This window comes from Artibeus jamaicensis, unplaced genomic scaffold (genome assembly GCF_021234435.1).
Source record: "Artibeus jamaicensis isolate MK-2021 breed Jamaican fruit bat unplaced genomic scaffold, CSHL_Jam_final scaffold_1019, whole genome shotgun sequence".
NCBI lineage: Eukaryota > Metazoa > Chordata > Mammalia > Chiroptera > Phyllostomidae > Artibeus > Artibeus jamaicensis.
The window spans coordinates 14,981,415-15,005,560 of record NW_026522025.1 but is presented as its reverse complement, the minus strand read 5'-3'; the positions used below and the strand labels follow the sequence as shown (position 1 = coordinate 15,005,560).

The 24,146-nt window shown below is 41.8% G+C and overlaps 1 protein-coding gene across 1 annotated transcript in view; it reads right to left on the bottom strand.

Annotated features, from left to right (window-relative positions):
- Window positions 1–24,146, bottom strand: part of PDE4B (phosphodiesterase 4B) — a 353,336-nt gene that overhangs the window by 94,682 nt on the left and 234,508 nt on the right. The window contains exons 3-5 of the mRNA XM_037164893.2: window positions 18,506–18,542; window positions 18,313–18,383; window positions 9,326–9,375 (exon numbers count right to left, since the gene is read on the bottom strand). Of these exons, the coding sequence (XP_037020788.2) occupies window positions 9,326–9,375; window positions 18,313–18,383; window positions 18,506–18,542 (158 nt within the window). The remainder of the gene's footprint in view (window positions 1–9,325; window positions 9,376–18,312; window positions 18,384–18,505; window positions 18,543–24,146) is intronic.

Below are 24,146 nucleotides of genomic sequence, written 5' to 3'. Positions count from 1 at the left end.
ATGTGAAGCCCAAAGTACAACTGAGGGGGGAGGGGCAAAGACTACATTATCTGTCTGGATCATATGAACTGGCGAATTGCCATGGCCCCAGCTCGCTCTGTGGACACAGCCAAAGAAGGAGCAGGAAATGTACACAAAACTCAGAGGGGTTACTTTTGGTCCTTGTCAACAGTCCCGGCTGGGAGTTAAGTCAAGACAGTAAGAAAGAGATCCAGTGAGTTCTGCTGCATATTCTCCAGTGCAAGGGACAATCCCTGCTTTGTTTCTCTTTTCTGGGGTGAAAGACTGTTCCCTGAAATGCTCCTGGCTTCCGAGAACAGCTCTGAAGGCAGCTCCGTGAAGTACTGGCCAGGGATTGATCAGAAGCAAGCAGGCAGAATTCACTCGGTCCCCAGGATCATGTGGTCTTGGTGATGCAGGAGGCAGAAAAGGGAACTTGGATGGTCCTCTTCCTTCCTCCTTCATCTCCCAGTGTCCGCATTCATTCTTCTCTAGGCCAGCCCTGACTTTTTCATCTCCCTCCCTCACAAGAAAGGGGAGAGAAGTGGGTAGGTGGGTATGAGAGTGGCTTGCCTTCCCAGAAGTAGTTAGGAGATGGCATTAAGAGTGTTTTCGGAGTCGGAGACCTCCCCCAGACTGGACCCTGCTGGTAGTAGGTTTTGTCTTCTCTCTAAAGGGAAACTTGGCACCAGCTTCTGCTGCTACTGTGCAGAGCTCCCTGAGCTAGAAACAAACAAAAAAAAAAACCGCTTGCGCCTGGACAGGTGTGTGCCAAGCCCTGCATATTGTATTTAAATACAACTATCATGAGTTGTATAGCTGTACTTATTGTATCTTATTAAGTGAAGTCTTCTCAGGCTTATGCACAAGAGAAATACACGTTAACTAAGATCTGGTTTATCAAAATCCTAACTGGGCATGCTTCTTTGCACTCTTACAATTGGCATCGGCTCCATTTTCTCTCCAGGCCCTTCGCTTTTCCTGTATGTCCTGGAGAATTGTACCTTCAGCTCCAAATCTATTTCTGTATAAGCAGATTTTTAGGGTTTCAGAGGGAAAGAATCTGAAAACTCAAAGAAAGATTGCCTTCTAGTTTGCATTACTGTGGAAGGGAAGTAGATCAGAACTTTAGACAGACCTCAGTGAGGCTTTCTGTTTTGGTTCCCTCCTGATACCAGCAGGCCTGGGCACTTAGCTACCACACATTGACCACCTGGTATATGCCGGGTACTGTGGGAAGCATGTCATACAGCACAATTAATACCAATACCAACATTGACATTTCCTAAGTGCCAGGAGCTATCCCAAGTGCTTTACATGTATCTGTCTGTTTAATCCTTACAACCAGCATATGAGGTGTGTACAGTTTCCCTCCTCGCTTTGGCGATGATGTAGTTGGGAAATGGTGAGGTTAAGAAATTCACCCTAAAGTCACATAGAGGTGGAGCTGGGATTTGAAAGGGGGAGTCTGGCTCCTTGGGTCTTCACTCTTAACCACCATACACATTGCTTTTCCCATTTCATCCTCACAGCCCCCTTTTCAGATAAGAAAACTGAGTCTCAGAGAAGTAATTTGTCTAAGGGATTGTCTCAGGATTTCCACATCGATTCAATTCAATATGCTAATTGAGTACGTACTTTGTGCTGGACACTGTGATAGGCACTAACAGCATAAGATAAGCTAGTCATTTAGTCATTTTGTTTTCATTTCCTTTAACACTGCCACTTCTTCCTGTAGCAACTGATTATAAAAAGTTCCCTTCAAGGGAGGAAAAGTCACATGCAGTCAAGATTAGCCAGCGTCATCAGCATTGAGCATGTGTCTGAGTGTTAGAAGGTACTTAGATAAGCCTTAAAAAAAGTCTAATATGAGCCTCAACTCATTTCCAGTCCTTTCTGATTCAGGTATGGGCATATGCTCCTGTGTACTGGTTCATTTCATAAACATTAACTGAGCACGTACTGTGTTCTAGGTCATATGCTGTAACTGCAAGCAAAATGAAAAAAGAGGATTAATACTTGAACTTGGGACACTTAGTTTAGAAGGAGAGAAAACTAAATAAACACAGCATAATACGATAAGTGCATTATTAATAGAGATAACAATTAAGATAATTCAGAGTAATTTTGCTCGAGTTATAGGGAGCACATCCAAAAGAAAACAAACATGCTGAGTCTTGAAGGATAAAAAAAATGCACTTTCCAGATGAAAATGAGTAAACAAACTTGTATTCACCACACATATACCATATATCAGGCCCTAGACTCAGGCTGTATATTTGGTTTAATTCTGACTCCATAATCCAAGAATCAGTGAATACAAGGAACTTGTTCAGAAGGACACTGTACAAAAAGTCTACGAGCTGACTATGTGAGCGGTATTTTGGGGAAGAGCAGCCCAGGCAGAAGGAACAGCATACACAAAGGTAGGCAGGCAAGAGGAGGCACATGTGAGGGACAGTGTGGTCAGTGTGCCCCAGCCCTCAGCTGTGCTTGGGGACAGGGGAGAAAGGGGGAGATGAGGACAGAAAGAATTAGGAGTAAAGTTCTCGAGGATTTGCATATCTGGTAAGAAGTAGGGATCTTATCCTGAAGGCAAAGGATAGCCAACTAAGAAAATAAATAAAACATTCCTACAAGAATTGGCTGTGGGAAGTGAAGAGAGAGATAAGGGTGTACTACTCGAAGCCAGGGATACGGGATAAGGAGCAGAGGTGAAGAGGGGATGGGTGTGGGCCTCCAGATGAACTGAAAAGGGGTTCGAAAAGGAGTCAGGTATCTGGAGTTTCTATATCTACATACTGGTAAGGAAGTGGAGGAGTGCAGGCAGGAAAGAAGTAGGGATTAGAAACAGAGAGGAATGCTAAAGCTGGTAGGCAGATTCTGACAACCAGATTTGGAGAGAGCTGTCTGTTGAGGATCGCTCCCTAACTAGGAGCCTGGGAGATGGAGGAGTCCAGGTGTGAGGCGGATCTCTGGCTCTGACTTCTGGGGCTGCCCAGGTAAACAAAGCCGTCAAGAAGATCCAGGAAGAGGCAGCGGTTTCCCGAAGGTTCTGTCTGACATGTCTGGGAGCTGCATGACCAGGCTCGAGGCAGGCGGCAGGGGGGTTGGTTTGGAGGACACAGGCACGTGGGCAGCCTCCTGCCGCAGCTCTGCAGATGAGGCGGCAGAGAGATGTGAATCTTTTTTCCCCAGCTTCCTCCTCCACCCTTTGCTTTAGAGCTCTGGTGCCTGAGCACAGGGTAGGCTGCATAAAGGTTGATTCATAGATGAGGGGCTATAGCTATAAGCCACACAGAGGTGGCAAAAAAGACAAAATTGAGAGAGAGAGAGTGTGTGTGTGTATGTTTGAAAGAAACTGTTTATTCAAGGAACTATATATCAAACACAACCTTACCAGCAGACATCAAGTTGGGCTGTGTAGAGCTAAAAGTAAGGCACATTTTTAAAAAGTAGAGTGTCACCCTACATAGTCCTAATAACAGATGTTTTTGCACACAAAACATTGAGGCAACTATACCTGGGCATCTGCCTGAGCCCACTGTAACCAAAGAGAAAGAAAGGCTGTAACTAAAATGCAAAAGAAAGAAACTTTGGAGATAGATTGGCTACAGTATAAACTTTTCCTTTCTCTGGCTTACTGCTTTAGCAAAACCTGATGGTTGTCTTTGTAAAAAAAACGTGTCTGTATCTAGGTCCCTGGCAGTGATTTGCCTCTGGGAGGGCCAGCAATCTATTTAATGACTCCATTGACGTCAATAGCATAACTGAAATACTTACTAACATGCATGAGTCCAACTTTGGGGGTGGGTGGGTGGATGGTGTTTCTCAGCAGTACAAAAACATGAAGTGGAGTCAACACGGAACGAACTCAATTCTAAGTGGTGAGAGATTAGATGCTGCAGGACTCAGTGGTTTTATTTAACATGAAGACACATTCATACTAAATTTAGAAATTGATTTGGAACTGGTAAAAGAGGCAGTATTGAGCAGGGCTTCATTTTTGGCATTGTTTGTTTTAGGGTAGCATTTTAACTATTTGCATTTTAGTTGATTTGTCAATGTTTTTGTAACTACCCATACTTAATTTTAGACATATATGAAATAATTGCAAATCGATATAAATAGCTCACTGTTGATACTCTAGGGTAAACTTTCACAAGGCTATTTTAAACAAAAACAATTCTTACAAAACAACAATTTGGGGAACTCAGAATTACTGAGGCTTTTCTAGTACATTTGCCTTATTGTTATACATGTAAATTGCCTAAACATTCAAGATGAATAACTAAGGCAATTATACTAATAAATCGGGCCCCATGACATTCAGAACACAGAAAAAAATAACCTAACATTTCTAGTTCCTTCTCCCTGTCTTTTTCTTTTTTGTAACTTCCTCCAATTCCTTCTCTTCTTTGTTATGAGTAGCCACAGCCTTTGGTAACAAGATTGATTTTACTCGTATTTGTCCATAAGTTTTGCAATCCTGCCTGACAGTTCTTGCTTAATGTGGAAATGAAGCAAACGTTCTGCTCATGCCGGCTTTGTTTCTAGTCGTTGGACACAGCCAGGCTCCCAGGTCACTGCCGTGGTTCTCAGAGAGCCCTCTGCTTGTGCACGCATGGTTTGTCTCTCATCCTCGACCTTGCTGGCTCTGGCTAAAACTGAGAACTGAGTCAGTGCCATGACTTTCTGAATTGCTCAGAATCCAAGATGAGTCTGAGCCCCTCGTCTCCTCCTCTGACAGACCTCACATCTGGAGCACCCCCATGAACTCCAGAGGACAATTCTTTTTTTTTTTTTTAAAGATTTTATTTATTTATCTTTAGAGGGGAAGGAAAGAAGAGAGAGAGAGAGATAAATATCAGTATGGTTGCCTCTTATGTGTCCCCTGCTGGGAACTGGCCTTGCAACCCAGGCATGTGCCCTGACTGGGAATCGAACCAGGTTTGTTTGGTTCCCAGGCCTGCGCTCAATCCACTGAGCTACACCAGCCAGGGCCAGAGGCCAATTCTTAACATAAAGCAAGATATGGGAGGAACTCATGCTGAGAAACAGGCTTTTGAGAGGAAAGCTTCTTCTTCTGTTGTATCAAAGAGCGAAGGGTCCTTTCCTCCCCAGAATGGCCTGGTTACTTAATAGAAAAAAATAATAAATTGTTGTGAGCACTAAAAAAAAAAAATTAGTCCTGTTCTTCACTTAGGCCAACCTATTTCACTGGAAAGTTCTGTAGTAGTTTATCTGATTTCCCCACACCCAGGCTTTTCTTGAAATATATCTAATTGACTGGAGTTGAAAACCACCACCAACCAAGGGTGTGGATGCCCAGGCTAGAAAGACTTTGGTTTTGCAGTAGGTTGGCCTGAAGTCTTCCAGGAAATTCTCTGGTTGTCTTTGTGACGTGGTTTGCCACCATTTACAATGACCCATGGACTTGATGTTCTTCATAACAGCTGATCTGTTACATTGGTGATGCTCTTTCTCAATACATTTATGGGCAAATTTTGAAATAAGAAAACTAGTCTAGGACATCCCACTTTGCACATCAGTTTGCCTGCTACAAGGTAACATATGTGACACAGTATTACAAATCAAGTCACATTTGTGTGACTCAAAAGTGCTAGCCTTTAAAAGGAATGCTTCTCTGATCCCATGTAATGCAAAAAAATAATTCTGTAAAGGCAGTTAACCCTCGATAATTTACCCTTTCAGTAAATTCTCGCCTTCCCGACACACCTGTAATCACTAGTAAAATGCATGTAAAAGCAAAGAATAGTTAGAATGGGTGGACAAAGTGGGACAACTATCCTACACACACACATATACACACAACACACACCCCACACACACCTTCACATACACACATTGATTTTCCTCCTTCATTTTTTAAAGATTTAATTTATTTATTTTAGAGAAGGGAAGGGAAGGGAGGGAGAAAAACAGGGGAACATCAATGTGTGGTTGCATCTCACATGCTCCCCACTGGGGACCTGGCTCACAGCACAGGCATGTGCCCTAGACTGGGAATCAAACTAGTGACCCCTTTGATTTGCAGGCTGGGACTCAATCCACTGAGCCACACCAGCCAGGACTGATATTCTCTAATTATTCAATCTGTTGAAAGTAGTTTTGGGGCCTGAAGTCCCGAGAGAGTTCAATTATCCACTTTGAGTGTGTATAGATGATAGAAGCCAAGTTCCTGCACCATGTTTAGAAGTGGTTTGTCTTCTATTTTAATTTCTGTTTTTTTTTCTTTTTTCCTATGCATCTTGTAGAGAAAGCCTGGAATTCATGCTTGTGAAAGGCAAAATGTGATAAAAATTAAGATGCTCATTAAACTCCATATACTGCAGTGGGATTTCTGCACCTTTCTCCTTAACTTGGGGCATATAGTTTCTCCACTTTGCTCCACTTTCTAGGTTTTAAAATCCCTATGACTTGATGGTGGCTCTCCTATTCAAAATGCAAAATGCCAATTTTTAAGATTTAACTCTTTTTGTTTAAAACCTATAAGGACACACTACTATATTTAAGCAGTTACAGAATGTGTTTCAAACCTCCTTTAATTTCAAATAAAGTGCAGTAACTCATATTAAATAGTAAAACAACAAAACCACAACTGAATATTTTTCATAGCCATAGATATAAAAATATTGACTCACAATTAATTTTAACTTACATGCATTTTCCTTAAGATAAAAACCCCCAAACTTCATGTGGTTCTCCTGGTCAAATTCACCGTGATCCTGCTATGTGAAAATAACTATGCTAATGCATATTGAATGATAGAGAGATGAGTAAGATACAGCCACTGCCTTCAAAAAGGCATAGGAGCCATGAACTACAGAATATTTTCTAATAGGATTGTTGCCATAGCACGAAAAATGAGCAATTATACCCAGCATGACCAATTTTTTGCTAAATGAGCAATTCGCAAGAAAATCTAATTTTTTTTAGATTTTCCAAAAAAATTAGGAAGTCTTTGCAGAGGAGGAAAATCTGTGTTGTGCCATGAGTGCTAAAAGAATAATTTTGGTTACACAGTGGAAAGAAAGGTATTGAAGACTGAGAAATTTGCTTTGATTTCCCCAGTGAATTATTCTAGTTAATGATCAATTTTTAAGAGCAAATGTACCGATTTAACCGCAGTTTCTGACAATTAGCTTTTAAGATGAATTGCGTCGCCTTCATTTAGACGCATTTAAAAATGCCTTTTAAAAAGACTTGCCTTTTTCTTTTGCTCCCTCTCTGTCTCTGTCCTTGAATTTGTTTCTATAGAAGAATACAGTTACCTTCGTCAAGCTTTCCTAACAGTGGATTATTGCTAAAGCTGTGTAAGTTACTGTGTTTCTTATACCTTTTATCTTAGATCTCAGTAGAAATACACTATGCAGTGCTACTAAATGAAAACTTGATCTTATTATCATAAGAAAATCACCTTTCCAAGCAGCACTCTGGCTTTTGGTTCTGCTTTCACGGAGCCACTTATTTTTCATTCCCCTTTAAAGTTTCTGTTTAAACACACCTCTTTGTCATATGCTGATAAATATTAAAATAACAGGAAAAATCTGCCTGACTCATTCTAGCTGATAATAAGAACAAAACACAGGATGTGTGTGTCCTCCTTCCTTTCCAACCATGTTTAAGCGTTAGGAAGATTTTGAACCTATCATTACGTAATAATCGGGTATCGCTGCACTCTCTTCCCAATGAAAAACCAGGATTTTTTTTTGTAGTTCGCCACAAAGACAGACAAAAACAAACTGCCTGAGTGGTGTTGTCCTTTGCTCCATTGTTTTAGAAGAGCTCAGCTCAGACTCGAGTTGCCAAGCTGTGTGGTCACTGTGCCAATAATCACAAACCGATCTTTCCAACAGCATCCTCCGTTAATGGGCTAATTTACAGAATCGTTAATATCACGATTCTCTCCTAATGTTTGTCAGTATTTATTACAATAATTTGAAAACATAGTTTAAACATTCAAACTGATTCAGAGTCGCGGAGCATCTTAGTAAATTTGGCTAACAGAAATGCGAGTGAAGGCATCTCACTGATAGGCCAGTATGACGAAAAGATAGTAGTTTCAAAACCACCTCCTTTGATCTCCAAGTATGTAACACCAGCATTACGTTAAAACACTCTATCTAGTTTCTTTCTATAAACTTCTAAAGGAAACAGTACATCAGCAAACCGGGTGTTGAAGCCCATGGGTACAACACTATTTTCTTCTCTTTAATTCAGATGGCACTCTGGAGGTAAATGCTATCTAATACCTTCCTCTTTCACTTCTGCTCTTGTTCTCAATCTTTTTCTCAAAAAATATTCTTTAAAGCATGTACCAGAACTGTTTCAGAAACCAACACACCAATGGAATCTAATGCCTTCGTTGCCTTCTTCTAAGAGAGAACACAACCTGCGGGGAAGATTCTGAGGATAGAGGGAAGGGACCAGCACTGCTGGAAACCCAGAAGTGTAGGAGGCGGTGGGAGGTGTGAGGTGATCTCACTATGAGTTCATCATACTCGCTTCTTCTGTGGTTTTACTTGCGACTACGGCTACACTCGTGGGGTCAGGTCAAAGGGAAAGACTCTACTTTGCACTTAAAAAATGTCACCTTACTGGTTGCATCTTACGTCAAAAAGACTTTATGCTCACTGCATCTCCACGTTGTTCCTCCACGGTGGCCCTCCCTCTCCACACACACCATTCAACTCCACGTGAAACACATGGGCACAGCACTGAAACATGAGAGGTCAGGTTTCTTTAAAACAACACCTTTGAGAAAAAAATTGGATGACCTCCAGAAGGAATGATTTGTGACCCAGAAAGAGGCTTTGGTTTCACACCTGGAAAGAATGTATATTCAAGGGGATCTATGGTCAACGCTAAGAGGAAAACCACTGATACAGCCTGGGGGGCCCTCAGGCCAATGTGGGGGCACCTCCGGGCCTTTGAGGTTGGTTGGCTGTCCTGGAGTTCACTGCAGCCAGCAAGCTGAGGGCCAGCTGCACTATCAATACAGCTCTTCCTCCTGCTCCTCTTCTGGGAAGCAGCACCACCACTCGCCCATCACATTGTGAACACTTGGGCACACGTAGGACAGGAAAATCATTTGATACTGCTTTTCATTCGGTTTCATACAGAATGAAATAAGGCTCCAGGATGCTTTTGCTGGAGCTTTATTTTGCTTTTGAAAAAAGTCACCAAGAGACATACTTTTGAGGGCCATGGTATGCAAACAAATGCTATTATTCTAGAAAAGGTTCTGCATAAGAGGCACACTTTATTTTGAAACATGGAGCTGGGCCATGGCAAGGCTTACCTTGTAGGTTGACTCTGGAGACAGGAGGCTGACTAGCTGCTGGGGACCTCCTGTGGAGACAGAGAGAAAAGAAGGCCTGAGTCTTTGTACCAATACCCTCTCCCTGCCTCCCCATGATCCCTGAGCTTTCCAGGTCATAATGAGCTACCAAATGACATAATGCTTTCTCCGGAAGGCAGGCTCCTGTAACATGCGTAGATGACTGCAATTCTCTCACATCCAGGTGGCCTGGAATTTCCCTGTGCACCGCCTCCTGGATACTCCAGCACTCCAGGAAGGAAGTCGTTTACTCCAGGGCCCTGACCAGCTCCTCTGTTTTAGGTTTCCCTGTTCCAGAAGGCCCTCAGAAGAGGATATCCTTGCTCAGGAATGATACCAAATGTGAGTGAGTCCCAGCTTCTGTGGGTAGTGTTATAGAAAGTTACAGCCAGAGAAGCCCTTGGAGATAATCAGGCCTCCCAATGTTGCACCTCACCAGCCTGAGACTCAGAGAGGTAAAGTCACTTTCCAAAGGTCACACAGCCACTAGGAATGGTAATCCAAGTTGCTTAATTTATGGAGTGGCCTTTTTTACGGAGAAACTGGACATTATTTTACATCATAACAAACCTGCTGATGTCAAGAGTCATATGAGAAAAACAAACTCCCAAATATTGGGCCTGCTTCTCCTTTCCTTTCTTGTATTTTTTTTTTTGTCTTCTTTACCACCCCTCCCTCCCACACCCACGCACCCACACACCCATGCCCCGCCACCACCAATCTGGCTGCTCTCACCATCCTTCTCATGCTTTGCAGAACTCCCCTGAATTCCCAATGCATTGCTGGAGACCCTCCCAGAGATGGTACAGACCAATGACCTCCAAACCTGAGTGTATTAGGATCGCCTGGAGCCTTGCTGCAGCCATGCTGGATCTCCCTCCAGGAAATCTGATTCAGTGGGCTTGGGGTGGGCTTGAGAGTTTACATTCTTGACCAGTGTCCAAGTACTGATGCTGCTTGGTGTGGGGATCACATTTTCAGAACCACTGGTATAGAGGACTCTTTGCCCCCCTAAAGATCACCAGGATATTATCAAGGAGCAAGAGATTGGGACTCCAGGCCAGTGTCTCTAAACACGTGTCTCTAAACACAGATGCGGTCTGCCTCACTTGGGCAGCTGTTACGAATCCCTTCCTTATCCCTGGAGAGTCAGTTTCCGTATATCTGGGATAAGGTCTGGGAATCTGTAAGTTTTTACTTCTCTGTGAATTCTGATGTACAGGCAAGTTTGGGAAGGAGGTCAAATTCGAAATGATAGAGAGTGGCCTGCAAAGGTATTGCAAAGGAAAGTTCTCCCTATAGGTGTGAACACATAGTTATTTTTCTAGGTTTTCATTAAGTGCTCTAAATTCAGTTTTGGTCTCTTATGAGTAGTCTAGTTTCTAGGTAGCTATAGTTTCAGGGTCTGATGGACAGGGCTCACATCTATCACATTTATTTAGCTAGGTGGTCCTAGGCAAGGTACCTTTAAGCCCTCGGTGGCAGGAGATTTGCATACATGACAAGGGAAGGGAAATTGCCAAGTAACAATGATTGCTTTGTTCTGCTAGGTAGGCACTGTGCTATGTACTTCTTAGCTCCCCCTGGGAACATTATTATCTCATCTTAAGGATAAGGCAACTGAAGCTCAGAGAGGTTAAGAAACATGCACATGTGGTTTATAACTATAATGGTTGGGATTCAAAGCTAAGTCATTCTGAATCCAAAATACATGCACGTTCCACTACTCCATCTGCTCGTAACACCTGCACTCGAACTGAGGGCTGTTTTTTAGGAAAATTAAGAGATTAAATTGCAAACTCCTTAACCTGCCATTTAAAATTCTTTGTCTTTGTCCTTAGCATGCTTTTCCCAGTTTACCTCTCTGAATTCCTTCTTACCTGGTATTACATTTCAAACCACTGACTGGCTGTTTGTGGTTTTTTTTGCATCTTGTACTTCACCTTAGTAGCACTTTAACATTATAATTAAAATAGGCACTGTCCAATTACTGTTCAATATAAAGAACTGCTTAATTTAAGTGTAACCTGTATGTAGGCAGAGAACAACTTACTCACTACTGGCTCCCTAAAACCAGAATGGTCTTTCATATGCCAAGCCCTTGGTAAATACCGCGTAAACAGATGAATGAATGAACTAATCAGACATTGCCATGGCCAAATTTCATCACTTCTTTCCTTGAACATGAGCTATCTCTTTCCCGACACTGCTCAGGCCATTACTCTGAAAGAAAAGCTATCCCTTTTGTGAAGCACAAATTCACACATCTAAATACCATTTAATCCTTCTGGGATATAAAATAAGAAATACAAATTTGGCCCTGGCTGGTGTGGCTCAGTGGATTGAGCACGGGGCCTGTGAAGCAAAGGGTCACCAGTTCAATTCCTAGTCAGGGCACATGCCTGGGTTGCAGGCCAGGTCCCCAGTAGGGGGCGCATGAGAGGCAACCACACATTGTTTCTCTCCTTCTCTTTCTCCTTCCCTTCCCCTCTCTCTAAAAATAAATAAATAAGATACATTTCAAAAAAGAAATACAAATCTTCCTCCTGTTGCCCCTGGAATTTCCTAAGTGAAGAGAGTGATGAAGGTGTCTTTTGTTATCTTGACTGAGGTGAATTTCGGAAAAATCCCTGGCACTGGTTGCCCGAGGAACCAGTCTTGTGATTTGAGAGTTGAAACTTTCAGCCCCGCCCCATACCTCAGGGGGAGGGAAAAGGTCTAGAGATTGTGTTCAGTAGCCAATGGCCAATGATCTGGTAAATCATGCCTTTGTTCTGAAGCCTTGGTAAAAACCCAGGGGGCCCAGGTGGTGAACATGTGGAGAGTGGCCCAGAGAGTACGGGAGCTCTCTGCTCCTTCCCACGTACCTCGTCCTATGCATTTTTTTCATCTGCCTTTTCCTGAGTTATATACTTTTCTAATAAACCAGTAATCCAGTAAGTAAAATAATTTTTTGAGTTTTGTGAACCACTCTAGCAAATTAATCAAACACCAAGAACCTCTGATCTAGAGCCAGTAGGTCGGAAGCACAGGGGACAACCTGGATTTTGTGACTGGTGTCTGAAATGGGGGGTAGGGAGAGTTTTGTAGGACTGAACCCTTAACCTGTGGGATCAAATGCTATCTTCAGGTAAATAATGTCAGAATTGAGTTGAATAGTGGGACGCCCAGCTGTTATCATGTAGAATTTCTCTGATGTCAGGGGAAAAAAACCCAGACATCAAAATTCATGTCTGAATCATACTTTCAAGGGTTAAATGCCATCTTCTCCAATGGATGGCATCCCCTTAGCTAGAAATGATCTTCCCTCTAATCTCCATGGTGCTTTCTTTGTACCTTCAGGGTCATTTCCTCATGTTACAACTCTTATAGGCACATATCCTCCTGACTACTAGTCTGTGGTCCATTGATGGCAGGATCCAGTTCTGACCCCTTTCCTTAGAACCCCTGCAGGACCCACCAACTTGCCTCACAAATAGGAGGCACCCCACAAACGTCGGCAAATTGTTGATTGAAAGAACCACTGATGTGAAAGTGATTTGAGGAACCGAATACCATATGAATGTTTTATCTGGTTTCATTTTTCCCGTAGAGTATTGGTTCTACATTCTACTGGCTGGTCCTCAAACACCGCACACAACTCACGTTGCTGGCCCCTTGCCCATGTCTAGGTTAGCTGAACACTTTCCCCTCCCCTTGAAGTGGCAAACTCCTTCGCAAGTTCTGGGACTCTGCTCAGGCACCACCTCCCCAGGGAGCCCTGCCTCCTGTGTAGAGTCTTTGTCTGTGCTGCTTGTCTTTTCCTATGCTTGCCTCACCATAGCACTGCTCGTGCTGGATTGCAATTCCCATTTTCCTGGCTGTCTTCTCAACTCACCTATAAGAAATTTAAGCAAAGATTGAATCCCATTAATCTTCGTAACCTTGGAATCAGTAAAATATCTGGTATGATATAGGTATTCATTATGTCTTCATTGGACTAATATGTTTTTATAATAATTTTATTTTACCCATCTTTGTGAATTCCAGAGGCTTTTGTAAAAGATGTTGAACTAAAAGATACTAAATGTTGGAAATTTCTTCTTAATAGCATTGGCCACTCCTAGCACCTAATTCTCCCAATGCCTTCCTGAAAATTACAAAAATTACATAAATTGCTGGGAGTTGTCCCAGGAGTTGTCCTGGGAGTTGGTTTCGAAAATATAGTTTTTCAGCTAAGCATCTGTGTATATAACACACGAAAAGGCAACAACCATGTTTATCTGCTTTGTCACTTAGGCCTGGTACCAAGAAGAGGCTCAATACATTTTAAATGAATGAATTAGAAACGAAAAGGACTTCTAGAAGCTGCACTATGTCTTATAAAGCATGGGAGTACCAGTTAGAAACCAGTGAGTGCCGGAAGAACATGGCATTGGCTGCTCAGGTTCCAGCGGTCTCTGTCTTAAGGAAGAACCATGAGGAGTTCCGTGCCTGAGATGACGAAGGCAGTGATGTTGACAGGAAGGTAATATGGCCCCAGCGGTGAGTAAGTCCAGCCCTGAAGAGCACAGTGGAGAAAGAACTGAACAATGAATAAGAAGACAGGAATCCTAATCCTGGCTCTGGCTCCTTCCAACTGTCTAGTGGTGGGCAAGCCACTGAAACTCTCAGTTTCCTTCTCACTTGGGAGAGCAGGCAGCAACTAACATTTACTAAGAATTTACAATGTGCCAGGTCCTGTGTGAGAGGTTTGACATATATTTCCTCACTTACTCTGAGGAAATTTGGCTAGGTTCTTTCCAACTCTGAATGTGCAAAATTTTATTATTCTCAGCTAATTTAAATCCCATGCCAAAGTACATAAAGCAATGAAAGGCACTTCAGATGCACACTGAAAAAAAATTAAGTGGTTGTTAATTCTTTCTCAAAGAATGCATACATGTTGTTGAATTATGCCCTGGAAGAAGGTTAATGCAGAGATGTCACATGATTTCCTGCTAGCCCCTGATGATGTCTATGGGGCCAAGGACACAGTTGAGGGATGGGGACCCCTCTCTGCTCCCAGCTCTACTCCTTGGTCATCAGGGTGGCAGGCATTCTCACTGACTCATGTGGCATCCCCACCAGTCTGTGTGAAGGCAGTAAATGCTTCAGGGATGCGTATCTAAAGTAACGACTCTAAGGAAAGCCTTATTTTCAATATTAACTCCTGGGACAAAAGAAATACAAGTTTTAACTCGAAGCCAAGAAATACGCGTGCAATCAAGTGTTCCTCAGGGGAACATCTTGTGGCAGTGTAAGGAATTCACCCCAACAGGAACTTTGAGATTTTCACCCACTGGGTAGTAAAGCTCAGGCAGACAACGGAATGCTCTTATGATGCAGAGCAAGGAGCCAAAAGATAAAGGAAATCTTGACTTATGAGAAGTATAATTCTATGTGGGAGTTCCTTTTCGGATAGTAAACCACACTCCAGATTCTCACAAAAACCACTCCAAGGACATATTCTTGCTCAAATGTTACATTCAAGATGAAGGGGTAGCAGTCTGGAACCCAAGACAAATAGCTCAGAAAGAATTTTTGATTTCCCTGAATTTTACATGTTTAGTTGTTCAGATAAATGAATATGTGTGGTGAGGGGCTCTGGGAGTGCTCTCAGTACCACTGATCCATTCCTGGCAGATATTCCTGTCTTCAGTTTCCTGTACCTGTTTGAAGGTACTGATGATTAAGAATAGAACACAGTGCATTATGGGCTCTGCCTTGAAATGTCTATTGGTTGGTGTTGGTTTCAAGGAAGTACTTGAAATCAATAAGAGGACCAGCTCTGTACAAATATACATATGGATTTGAGAAAGATCACTAGCGATGACCTTACTGCTGGGAATCTATTCTATTTGGTGGGTGTGGTTTGGTTGGGACAAAAGATGACACAAAAAGCCATGATTTGAGCAGAGTGTGAGAATGGGCTCTGAATATGGCAATTATGGTCTGAGGATATTTAGTTCCTGGAAATTAACACGGCTCAAAGCACCCGAGACAGACCTGATTCCCAAGAAAGTAGCTTCAAATGACTAATCAGGAGAGTTAGGCTGAATGTCTGGATAGTAAGAATAGCCAAGCTACGTGCTAACAAACCAGTAACTATAAACAAATGTCCGTCTGATCCCTGCCCCTCCCCTTTCCATCCCAGCTCCCTGGAGCTATTCAGTGTAGTGACCTTGAGTCCTGATTTGCTAAGAAGCCTCTGAAAAGTGCTCTTATTGACCCTTTGTTCCCCAATTCCAACATTTAGCATCTTGGTCCAGGGCATCACTCCTCATATTTTAATTCCTAAAAACACTTTCCTAGCTCACGTCTCTGCCTTCAGGCTCTCTGAACTGCATGTATTCAGAAGTTCCTCCTAAAAGATTCTCTGTTCCAACGCCCTCAGACATTTCTTCCCATAACCCAGGAGGGCGAGGACTTACCAGGAGGTGCAAATGGAAAGAACACTGCAGGGAGAGTCAGGATATCAGATTTAAAGTGGGACTCTGCTGTTCACCAGAAGCTGCATGTTCTTGCACAAGCCAATGAATCTCCCTAAGCTTTGTTTCTTTACCCATAGAGTGGAGGTGACAATATCTGTCATGAATATCATTTATCGTGATTGAGATGGAGGTAGTGAACGTGAACCTCAAAGTGTTACATTGTTTCTGGACTTAGGGGGAAAAAAATGTAACTACCAAGTACAAGAGCCTACATTTATTCAGCATCTACTATGTGCTAGATGCTGTTATAAAAGCTTTACAAGTGCCAACTCATTTAGTCCTCAGAACAACCCTATTTTACTGAGTGGGGAAATTGATGTAGAGAGGTTAATTTGCCCAAGTCACATAACTTTCAGGTGGTGGAATTGGGTAATGAAGCCAGTAAGTATGGCCCCAGAGGCCATAATCTATTAAAAAAAGATAAGAAAAGATATCACTTCTGAAAAACTAATTTCCTAAATAATTGGTGGTCTTTTTCCAATAATTTATTGAGAATTTATATGTATGATGAATCTTTAGGGGGCTCTCACTATGTGTCAGAGCCTCGGCTAATTCTTGGAAATTCAAGAAAAAGTAAATGTAACTCTCAAGGGTCCCCAAGGGGCATGTTGTCCAGGGTGGGCAGCTATCCATAAATGGTATGGTAAGGTTGGCAGGGTGGTCTGGGGCCACTGAGGGTACTCAGCCTGGCTTGGTGGGGGTCAGGAAAAGCATCCTGGTGAAGGCGATTCTGAAGATGAGTTACAAAGGACAAGCAGGTTTTAGCCAGGCAATTACTGGCAGGTGGAGGGGAGCATTTTAGGAAGAGAAAACAGTAAGCCCAGAATCAGGGTAGAGAATAGAAAAGCCAGAGAACAACCAGACCACTGCCGTTAGAAGGTGATCCCATGTGCTCAGAGACCTGCTCCGATCCTCCATCATGGTGGGCCCCTGCAGTCCCTGTTGTAACGCAAGTCTTGAAAAGGCAGAGGACTTGTATGTTTTGGTCACTATTGTAGCATCAGTGACTGGTACAAAGTGGGTGCTCAATAAATATTTCTTACATACATATATGCATGGATGAACAGTATTACAAAATAAATACTTGTTGGGTGAATTATTTAATCAAAGACTAAAGAGGGACCCACTGGAAAAGAGGTTGGGCAAGCCTCTAGCTTTCCTGCGTATTGTGTCAAATATACACCCAAACAGCTATCAGTCACACGAACTTGAGCTGGACTGTGAGGTACCTTGGGAACCAAGTGCCCACATTTAAACTCTCTCTGAATGACTAGAGTGAACCACTGAAATGCCTCAAGCTGGAGAGTGACATGGTCAAACAGCATGTGAGAAAAATCACTCCAGCGGCAGTTTGGGGAAAAGCATAAAGAAGAGAACAGCGCAAGGAAAGACTCCATTGAGTATGCAGAGCTCTCGAGGGAGGCTCTGTGCGCAACGAGTTATTGAACAGTGAATACGAAGTAAGTTTTTGGAACAGAGTTTATTCTCACTTTTAACAACTCCACTCCATGAAGATTTGGATCAAAGCAAAATAGAGGGTTGATGAATAATTTCATGAAGACTGAAGAGACAGGGTGTTCTGTAGCCAACACTGGCAAGAAAAATCAGGAGATGTAGGATGTGGCCTTCGTGTGTCTATAATTATGATGTAGTTGTCAGTAAGGCTGGGTTTCTCCTCCTGTCAAACAGAGTTTGAATCAATGGTTTCAAAGGTCTCTCCTTTAACCCTGCTATTCCAGGATCATGGATTCTATGACCTTGTGAGCCCTATGCTGACCTTTTAAAATAGTGGACAGTGAACTGCATAGCATTTGGACTCATAGGTTGAAATGATTTTGGAAGAGAAAGTTATTGTAAGAATATCAAGTTCAAACCCACAGTTTTTTTTACAGATGAAGAGACCAAGGTTCAGCAACGTTAACTAAAATGACTGAGGTTATATAGTTGGTTAGGGAGAAAGGAGAAAATAATCAACTTGAATGAACCTGTTTCTATATTATCAAAAAATAGGCTACTTGGACACGAACTTTTTGGTACTTTAACCTTAAATTTGAATCTCTGGACTCTTTAATAACTTTTCCAAAAGAATTTAAATAGAATTCATGGCTGTTACTGATAAGTATGAATACTTTCCAAAGTGGTAAATGCAAAAGTCAACAAAAATTCTCATTTGAGTTTTTCATTTGTTGAACTCCAACTGTCTATTCATGTTAAGATATAGGGATGAGCAAGATCCACACTAATTCCTAACGTTTTACCAGTCCTAACATACTATGCTAGTCTATCTTGTTTTCACATTTCATGGTGTATTTTAACTTAGCTTGGATGGCAAGTTTCCATGACATAGTGGGGTTTTTCGTTTGTTTGTTTTAATGCCATTCAATGGTTTTGCCTTTACGACACAGATTCCTAATTTCATGAAAAGTCCACGCTTACTTGTTGGCTGTTCCATGAAGGTTCGTCAGTACAGTGAAGTTGTTTCTCACACTTCGCAAACTGGCGAGGACCTGTAAGAAAAACGTTTCAACGTTTAAAAACAAAAGGAGACGAATGGGAGGGTTCAGAAGCAACACTTAAAAACTGCACCAAGGGTCGGGGAGAGAGGGAGCTGGGCCAGCAGGATACACACCTGGGCAAAAGGCGTCACGATCAGGTCATCGCCGTGTCTGGTAAAGAGAGAAAAGAAGCATTTAAAATACATTTGAATGATAACTCTGACATAAAAGCTGTAATATTAAACTTTGTCAGTGTTAACAACATACATGTTATATAAATCCTTCTACCTCCATATAAGACAGGACTGATTTAAGTCTAAATAGGGATCTCAGGAACCTTGAGAAAAAACAAAAACCGAAAACCAAAACAAAACCAAAGAACTACCAGTTCATGGCTCCTGGATTTACAGTGACTACACATAAAAGCATTTGCAAGTAAGCATATATCCTGAGGGTTTATTCCCATTAACTAGCAGACCCAGCTTAATTCAAAGCCACTTGTGGATCTGGGTCCTCAGAGCCAGGAAATTCAAAGGGAGGGTGGCTCACAGGCACATACAGAGCTGGAAAAAATGGCCTAACAGTCTGGATAAAGGTTAACTTTGGATTTCCTGGCTTTTGTTGATTTGAACCACAGCCTTAATGCCATTTAAACACAGATTTCTGCCTGCAAATCCCATTACTTTTTGTTTTTAATATAACTTTTTTTCTTAAAGTACCCAGGGAAAAGCTTTTAATGGGAGTGTATAGACTGAACCTACTATTACTATATCATTGTTGCTCATTTTGTCCCAAAGATCTGATTAAGCTGTACCCCGTGTTATGTAAATCTGTACTTAGGAACCGTCAAAAGTGTATTTTTAGATATGTATTCTCTCTCTGGCACAAACTTTGATGAAAAACCTACTTGCGCCCACATGCAGCAAACTCTCCATTAAAGTCATTAGAAGACACATTGGCCTGAGCTGCAGACACAAATTCAGGCCAATTTGCTATCATGGTGTGTATTGTAACAGCCACACAGACAGACGTCAGCTGACAATGAGCTTCCTTCACTGTCTGATGCAGCTTCTCTGTCCACATCGTCACCATATAAATATGACACCATATTTGTTAAGTGTGTGAATGCAACCTGTAATTATTAAGCACCTGCCCATTATTGTATGAGGCCTGGGATCCACTTATGTGCGCAAGGGCCTCTTCTCTACCACAGGCTTTTACTTAGGGGTCTTACATCATATGGTATTTTCCTTTCTCCCTTTGTCTTTAGCTAGAAGGTCCACTTCAACTCAGTTGAGTAAATGCATTGTGCATTAACTTTGTACTGTGACTAGAAGAATAATATTGACAAGCATAAGCATGCTTTGCATGATTGATGTATGTGAGGCTCTGTGCTAAGCACTTTATGTGTATTATTTTTTTTTAACTTTTAAAAATTTTTTTATTTAGATACAATTTTTAACTTAAAAAAATTAATTTTTTTAACATTTTCTTTTTTCTTTTTTAAATTTTATTTAGTTATTTTTCGAGTACAGTTTGTTTATTTTTCCCATCCCAGCCTCCCCCGCCCCTTGCTCCCCACCTCCCTCTCATTTCCACCCCCCTTAGTTCTCGTCCCTGTGTCCTTCCTATTTGTTCCTCCAAATCCCTCCCCTTTTTCCCCTTAACTTCCCTTCCTTCTCCCCTCTGGTCACTATCCCTTGTTCTCTATTTCAGTGTCTTTGTTTTTTGTTTATTTGTTTTTTTATGCTTGTTTGTTTGTTTTGTTGTTTAGCTTCCTGTTAAAGGTGAGATCATATCAGAGCATTCAGAGACACATGAAGAGATGCTCAATATCATTAGCTATCAGAGAGATGCAAATTAAAACCACAATGAGATACCACTTTACACCAGTCAGGATGGCTATCATAAACAAAGCAACAAACAACAAATGTTGGAGGGGTTGTGGGGAAAAGGGGTCCTTAGTTCACTGTTGGTGGGAGTGCAGACTGGTACAACCATTATGGAAAACAGTATGGAATTTTCTCAGAAAAATAAAAATCGACCTGCCTTTTGACCCAGCAATTCCACTGCTGGGATTATATCCTAAGAATCCTAAAACATCAATTTCAAAGAACCTATGCACCACAATGTTCATAGCAGCACAATTTACAATAGCCAAGAGTTGGAAGCAACCTAGGTGCCCATCAGTAAATGAATGGATCCAAAAATTGTGGTACATATACACAATGGAATTCTATGCAGCAGAGAGAAAGAAGGAGCTACTACCCTTTGCAACAACATGGATGGAACTGGAAAACATTATGCTGAGTGAAATAAGCCAGGGGTTGAAAGACAAATACTATGTGTATTATTTTTTAAAAAATTTTTACAAGAAGACTTAAGGCAGGTACTCTTAATATACCCACTTCATAGATACAATCAAGGCTAGGAGGAGTTAAGCAACTGCTTTACTAGCACAGAACTAGTAAGTGAAAAAAACCTTAAAACTCTTGATTCCAAAAGTTTGTGCTTTAAAAAAAATAATGCTCACCTGAGGATATGTTTTCATTGATTTTTTTTAGGGATATACAGAGAGAAACATCTATTGGTTGCCTCTTGTATGTGCCCTGACCAGGATTTGAACCTGTAACCTAGACATGGGCCCTGACTGGGAATTGAACGCTCAGCCTTTTGATGTACAGGATGATGCCCCAACCAACTAAGACACCTGGCCATGGTCAAAAGTCTGTGGTTTTATCTTGTTTTTCATTTTTGTTGCTTTATTGTTTATGTGCTATTACAGATGTCCCATTTCCCCCCTTCGCCCCCTCCCTCCAGCCCGCCCCCTACTTCCGTAGTCAGTTAAAAGTCTATGCTTTAAATCATTATGTTTCCTCTTTTTACACTGACTCTGCATAGTTGACAGATTGAATTAGACAGAATCTATGATCCCCTGCCCTCTGCTGAAAAAAATTAAAACATAGTAAGGGAGGTAGAAAAATATTCAAAACAGCAAAACACTGCAATAGATAGTTTAAACACAGAATGAGAAATACAAGCATGGATACTTAACAGAGTGTGAAGGAGGGATGATAATTACAAATCAGAAGAAATAGAAAATGCTTTATTGAATGAGTGGTGTGTAAGATGACCTGTTAAATGGCGTGGATGGCAGATGCTAGCAGTGAGAGAAATTGCCAGAACAAAGGCAGACATTGAAATGGGAAAGTACTAAACCTTGCCATCGCTGTTTGGGTGGAGCTGAGCACGTTAACTACAGACATAGAGAGTAAGACTGACAGGTCCCCCTTGCCCACATTACAGGCAGTATGGACAATGGTTGTGGAGTTGGTGCATAATTCCGTAGCAAGAGATGAAACAGTAAAGGGTTTTAGGGAGATAGGCAAACAAAAAATTGTTTCAGAAAGTAAAATGCTATGGAAGCCAAAGGATAAATTGAAGAGAAGACAGAGACAGAAAATAGGATGGTACTACAGTTATTCAGATGAGAAGAAACATGCGGCAGAGGAAGAAAGAGGGAAAGACGATATGACGACACTCTCAAACATCTTGCCAAGGACTGGCCATTTAATTGGATAAAGGGTCATAAAGAAATACTATTTGCAGTTTTAAAAATGGATATCTAGGAAAATAGTGAAGTTATGAGGAGAAATAAGAAAGTGAGGAGAAGTTGGGGGAGGAGATGTGTCACTTTCCCACATGCCGAGTTTTGAGAAATTTGCAGGAAGGCTGAAGTATGGGAATTACAGCTATAGATCTAGGAGCGACCTACAACAGTGGGGATTATTGAAGCAATGGCAGCAGGTGGCTTCTTGAGGTGGGGGCATACATAGAGAGGGCCAAAGGAAGAACTTCAGGGTTCTTAGCGAGGAGCCAAGAAGAGAGACTGAGTTAACAGACAAGCTCTTGTGATAAATGCAAGGTGCTAGACTGTATCTAGAACTGCCCCTTCCCAAGCTATTTTCTTGAGATGAACTTGGTAGATGGGTGAAATATCTTGCTACTCAGATTTCTGCTATGAAGCTCACATGGTTCTTAGACATCAGGGTGAGTTGGGGATAAGGTAATGGGGTTAGTTAGCATTAAGTAGATCATCTAGGGCATGGCTCCTGCATTTCTGGAGTTTATACACTCAACAAAAGCTAAATAATATAAGCAAATCCCATACATGTGTAGTGCCTAATGATGATGTATTGTTGCATGATGGGGAGTTACTAAAACTGTAAAACCTAAGGATTAAAGGGAGGTAAACAAATTTAGGACAGCACCATGTCAACATGACTACAGTGACAGCACTTCTGAAATTTAGAAAGCAGAACATTCAGAAGCTGGAGGTGGACTTGCAGACCCCCAGCACTGGCTCCCTTAAAGGGATATGAGCTGCAAAAGCTGACGCTGCATGTCAACAGTCCCTAGAGAAATGAACAGACAATTCATAGGTGATTTATAGCAAGTATAGGAAAAAAGAACCCCAAACAAAAAAACTCATATTTGAATACAGATAGATAACTTATGAAACTACTCCAAATTCTTAAATCATAATTTTATATGTTAGCCGGTAAGAATAAAATATCATGGAAATAACAAACCACTTGATTGGTTATGCAAAGCTATGTACTGAATTGCCCAAACCACTAGAGAGGGTAGTGACTCTCAGGAAGGTCTGACACTCAGAACCGCAGCACAAGCACCACCTAGTGACAAAACCAGCACATTACAGTTTGATAGAATAATTGGAGATGAGAGCCCAGGGTCTTAGAATTGAATGTAGGTCTGCTTTAAACAGTGAAGTGGTTCTCTAGAAAGCAAAGGTGCTTCTTCCTCCTGTTATATTCGAGATTTTATTAATTTCACCTTTCTCTGTTTCATACCACATATAGAATTTTACTTGTATTTTTCCTGTGTCACTGACTTTAGTCTGTCTTTTAGAGAGATGTACACTGTTACAGCTAAGAGCACAGCTTTTGGACCCAACAGCGCTGCTTTGTTTCTCAGCGGCACTATTGCGTGTTAGGAAACCTCAGGAAGTCTCTCTATGCCTTAATTTCTTCACCGGTAAAATAAGGTGCAATTCATACAACAGTGCTTGGCATTTAAAAGCTTTTTGGTTATTTAGTGTTAGTCATATTAGTAGTAGGCATCATTCCTATTAACATTAAACAGTCTCAGGTCTATCTTCTCAGCTGGTGAGAACTTCTTTAGGATAGTCATGTCTGCCCCCATCACAATCAAGAGAACTACTGATTTATATTGTACTTTACAGTTTACAAAACATTTTCATATATAGTATTTCATGTGTTAAGAGCATGTTCTTGACCCTAGGGAACCAAGTGTGGCCACCCATCTTGTTGGTCAAGACTGAAACCTCACAGTCCACCACCAACCCCTGCTCAGCCTGATATGCAAATATTTATTAACCGCCAACTGGATCTGCTCTGAGCTAGAGCCCCATCCTCTGCTTTGTGGATTACCAAAGCAGCCTCCCATCTGGCTCTTGGACACTAGTCTTTAGGCTTGTCTACCCTCCAAACCAGTCTTCACACTGTAATCAGAGCTACTTTTCAAAAGCATTCCTCTGATTATGTATTTTCCTGCTTCAAAGCTTCCAGCAGGTCTCCAAGTAGGCTTGTAGCAAGCATGCCTGCCTGCAGCATAAAGCCCAACTCCTTAGCTGAGGCCCTTCATGATGAAGCTCCTGATTAACTCCTCTAGCCTCACCTTTCACCACTTCCTTATCCCCATACATTCTCAGCCTCAGCCACACCGAGCTGC